At 39.1% G+C, this 4974-nt stretch overlaps 1 protein-coding gene across 1 annotated transcript in view; it reads right to left on the bottom strand.

Moving 5' to 3' along the window:
* Window positions 1–385: 385 nt before the first annotated feature.
* LOC119577799 overlaps window positions 386–4974 on the bottom strand; it is a 16096-nt gene continuing 11507 nt past the window's right edge. Inside the window, exon 4 of the mRNA XM_037925368.1 lies at window positions 386–523. Coding sequence (XP_037781296.1) covers window positions 401–523 — 123 coding nt within the window. The 3' untranslated portion in view covers window positions 386–400. The remainder of the gene's footprint in view (window positions 524–4974) is intronic.

The following is a 4974-nucleotide window of genomic DNA, read 5'->3' as shown; positions in this document are numbered from 1 at the left end:
AGTTAGCAAGAATTTACCCTTAGCTGCATATCAATTGCCAAGAGACAGAGAGCAAAAGGGGAGGGGGCAAAGTGTAAGAACTGCCAACAATATCGTTTTCATTATTGAAGCAATGATGCAATTAAATGGTTGTTGATAATTGATATTGAGAAACCGGTGATGATAATAGGTCGATACGTGACAGGTAAATCATAAATCATGCGATATATAATTACGCTACACACGCTACATTCAACCAAACATCACCACCATCTCAAACGCACTATCAACTCCCCCCCCCCCCAGTAAAAAAAGAAAAAGAAATTATACTCCCAATATCGTCATAACTCGACATCGACACCCTACAATACAGCTCTTCTTAAAAATTTCCTTCTTTATTTTATTGCGTGCGTGCGTGCGTTCACTTAGTACTTACGTCGGAGATAGGCTGCGTGTGGTTGATTTCGCTGAGGGAGAAGATGAGACTCCTGCGCTGTTCTCCAGGAATGCGGCGGTTGGCGAGCAGGTCGGCCATCTGGTGGCACTGCGGAGAAGGTGCGGGAATTGACTAAAAGTAGGAAAGTGACCAAAGGAGGGAAGAGATAAAAACAGGTAGGTGACCAAAGGAGGGATGTGATGAAAAGAGGGAAGTGACCAAAAGAGGGAAGTGTTGAAAATAGGGAGATGATGAAAATAGGGAGGTGACGGAAAGAGGGAAGTGACCAAATGAGGGAAATGACCAAAAGAGGGATATGAACAAAAGAGGAAATGGACCAAAAGAGGGAAATGACGAAGGATGAAAGAAATATACAAGTATCCTTGAATATATGCAAAATTATAGAAACTCTTGTTCTGTAACAGCAAGTAACTGTCCAAAAGTGTTTCAGCCTTTAATTTTTATTTATTCATTCATTATTTTAATATCTATTATTATTATTACATCAATTATTTATTCAAACTATGAAAACTTTTAATTTAAAAACTCTACGGTTTATTTCTATCACATTTCACTCTGGACAGACTTACGAATTGCATAAATGCTATGTTCTCGGCACACCTTAGGGAGGCGTATTTAGTCCCATGCTATTTAATATCTTAATGCATAGATTACTAGGCGATATACCACTTGAGGGCAATGACTCCATTATTTGCTATGCCGATATTTGCATTAAATCCTCATCCGAGGAGAGAATGCAAAATATTCTAGATACACTTTCAGCAAGAGCTTTTGAGTGTGATTTGATGATCTCGACTGAAAAAAACAAGGCTCTTAACCCAAAGGCATTCCCTCTGCTAAGGTTTCACATAAATGACATTGAGCTAGATCTCTGCCATCAATACAAATACCTTGGGGTGATTGTCAATGATGCGGAGTTCATCAGAAACCTGAAGAAAAGGCTGTCGGAGCAGCTTGTTGGCAAAGACCATGGTATAAATGTCAATATTGCAAGACTTTTACATGTCATACATACGGTCAGCCATAGAGTAGCATGCACTGCACCTTGTATTGTTCAAGGAACGAAAGTTGACTAGTTTAGAAATTGTACAAAGTGAGACTATGAGGATGCCTCTAGAACAAGGGTTGAGATTTTGAAAATAGAACTTAATTCACCTTCTGTTTACGAAAGATTTTTTTTTCAACGGCATAGGCTCATGTTTGAGCGGCCGTGGTCACAGCATGATACTTAATTGTAGTTTTCATGTTGTGATGATCTTGGAGTGAGTACGTGGTAGGGTCCCCAGTTCCTTTCTACGGAGAGTGCCGGTGTTTACCTTAGGTAATCATTCTCTCTATTTATCCGGCTTGGGACCAGCACTGATTTGGGCTGGCTTGGCCACCCAGTGGCTAGGCAGGCAATCGAGATGAAGTTCCTTGCCCAAGGGAACAACGCGCCGGCCGGTGACTCGAGCCCTCAAACTCAGATTGCCGTCGTGACAGTTTTGAGTCCGATGCTTTAATCACTCGGCCACCGCGGCCACATTTACGAAAGAATATTATACATAAATACCACATTTAGTGTCAAGTCAATTAGACCCCCCCTCACTGAACAGAGTTCTAAAAACAACTAAAACATAGAATAAAGGGGATAACTTGAATGACAACACCGATTCATACTCAAATCCATGGATACAAGTGACATGTAAACACTTAGCTCAGATGAACATACCCATAAATAGGACCCTACATGGACGTTCTGTTTCACCGTGGAAAATGTCGGACCTAAATGTATATCATACTTAAGCAGTATGCACTTGCAGTTATAAATAAGCATCTTGAAGCTCTGTCCAATGCATATGAATGCTACACTGACGGGTCCTTGCAGTCTGGGAGCAGAGCAGGATGCGCTTTTGTTTAATGTAAAAACAATATTTTGCAGCACCAGGATTGTAGGAGGGTTCATGACTGGGCTAGCACTACGCAAACTGAGTTGGCAGGAATGCTCATGGCCACCGAATTTCTATTTAATCAAGGGTTTGGGATAATTTTCTGAGATTCACAGAGTGCTTTCCAAGCTCTGAAAACTTTTGACAAAGGTGCAGGAAATGTTGCAAATTACTTCAGGATATACGTGTATCGTGCAAAAGAACGAGGCCATGATATACGTTTTGTGTGGATTCCATCGCATGTTGGAATCCCTAATCACGATCATGCTGCTCGCCTAGCAAAGTCAGCATGTGACAAGCAAAGTGTGGATATAGATCTTGGGGTACCTGTTTCTAGGATTTTATGTATCATTAAAGCTTCCTTCAAAGAGGACTTGACTGAGTTTATTAAACCTCATTGCCCTGAAAGCCGTAGCATAAAGTACTATGACCGGTTTACGCAAGATTCATTCACCTATGGTTTATATAAAAGAAGAACAAGACTGTGATATTGTGACTGACGAGAAACAGGCTTGGATATATATGTATTGGCAGGTCAATACAGTTTGTATTGTCGAAGAACCTAAGTGTAAACTGTGTAATGAAGAATATAAGCGAACACTTGTACATTATATCTCAGCCATGTGTTACAGCCTTTCAGACCACCTAGCACGAGGTACGGAGAACTATGTAACCATTTTATATCATCTGATGTCTTAGGAGATATACCTGTGTTGTATCCTAAATTTGGAATGTAGTATCACATGACCGCATATCAAATGTAGCAATGCCTTTCCACGCCCAAGCTGTACGCCGGCGTGGCAGATGAGTAGATCAAGGACTGTGTAATTGTTCCTTTTCTTTAACTGATATGGTACTTATCATAATAATGCTATAGCCTAAAATTCAAATGTAATTCCATTACATAATATTATGACCATGCATCAAATGTACCACAGCTTGCCCACGCCTGTGCAGTTTGCCAGGGTGGCAAAAAAAAGTTTGTTCGACTTTATCATCATTTATTTTGATGATGCAATATGATATTGCGATATTAATGTTATTTGATATCTGATATACTGTAGCTTTAATAATAGTTTTAATAATTAATAATAGTCCCCATCTAATCTTGTAGACAATATTTTTTCCATTGCAAAGTTATTGTACAATTATGAATGTTACATAACATAGGGTATACATTTCACATCATAAAAACATACTTCTACGTAAAGCCCAGATTAAGATATATTGTATCGAAACAGTTGAGCAACAGTATACCTTTACTATCGATACAGATGCTAAAAAATTGAGCAGCATTCCAAATTTGTTGCGCTACAGTTTATCAACTGTTGCGAAACACGAGCGACTTTATCCAGCAACTGTTGTGAGACATCGAGAAACACCAATTGGTATTCGCATTGTTACGCTACAGTTATACACTACTTTACCTCCCACAAACTAGGAGTGGAACTTAACAGCTCCATCAGTTTAAGTGTCCTTTCTACGTTTTAAACCTGGAAAAAAAATACTACCTGCATAAAATAACAAACTAAACAACAGACGTGGAAGGAAACAAAAACCACAAAGCTACAATGACACACATAACTTAGTGCTGTCAGATAAATACTGGCTGTATCGACCCACATAGGTTAGTGCCGTCAGGAGCCTAGCATTTGTATTTTAATATACACAGTACGTAATATCAAGAGGTAGATGACTTAGCATTAATGTTAGATGAAGGTGCTTGTCCGTTTATTCTGCTTGTGACCATGTTATTTACTATATTCTTAAAGTTCGAGGACATACTGAAAATGGTATATGGTCACAAGCTCTGGCTGCACTGTAAAGTTAAAGTAATGTTATTATAGTGACAGAATAAGCTGACAGCACAATAATTCAAAATAAATTGCTTTTTGACATTACGTAGCGATTATTTTCAATATACAAAATGCGAAGGATTTTAACGGCATTAAGCTCTGTGAGTCAATACAGCTGTGTCAAAAGTATTTATCTTTTTTTCCTTATTATTGTTATTATTAAGGTAGTGCTTAGCTATATGAGTCATTACATCTGCCCAACAGGATACCATTTCTTATTTCTATATTATCAGGTTTTTACCTCTCCTGCTCGTGCGACGCTTCGTTAATTATGTAGCGACTAGTCTGCAGTATACATGCGATTTCACAGTATAATGTAGATTCGATAAACCCTTGGCACGTGTATTTCCCTGTATTCCACCGCACACTGTTTAAAACACTACGACAGCCGAGCACAAGTCACTAGCCAACAGATGGTGGCGAGTCAGGTTTGTACCGTGTTTCCCATATCGAGCGGGAAACACAGAAACACGCAAAGTCGTGTCTCGGAACTCTCGAGCAAACCATTGAGAAACAAAATTGGGTTTCAGCTGAACTGGTGAGCTTCTTTTCAAATACTTTGTTGCGGGCTGTTGATCAACTAAGTATCTTGGTCTGGACGTGGGTATGGAATTCAAAAGTGTTTCGAAACTGTTTCGAAACAGTTGCGAGGCATTTTTTAATTTGCTGAGCAACTGTGTCAAGAATCAGTATTGAGCAATAACGTATATTAATCTAGACTAGCCTTTTGAGTTTGCATTATTAATTCATGTTT

The sequence above is a fragment of the Penaeus monodon genome, chromosome 10, assembly GCF_015228065.2.
Source record: "Penaeus monodon isolate SGIC_2016 chromosome 10, NSTDA_Pmon_1, whole genome shotgun sequence".
Classification (NCBI taxonomy): domain Eukaryota; kingdom Metazoa; phylum Arthropoda; class Malacostraca; order Decapoda; family Penaeidae; genus Penaeus; species Penaeus monodon.
The sequence above is the reverse complement of the archived record's forward strand: the minus strand, read 5'-3'. Positions and strand labels throughout refer to the sequence as shown.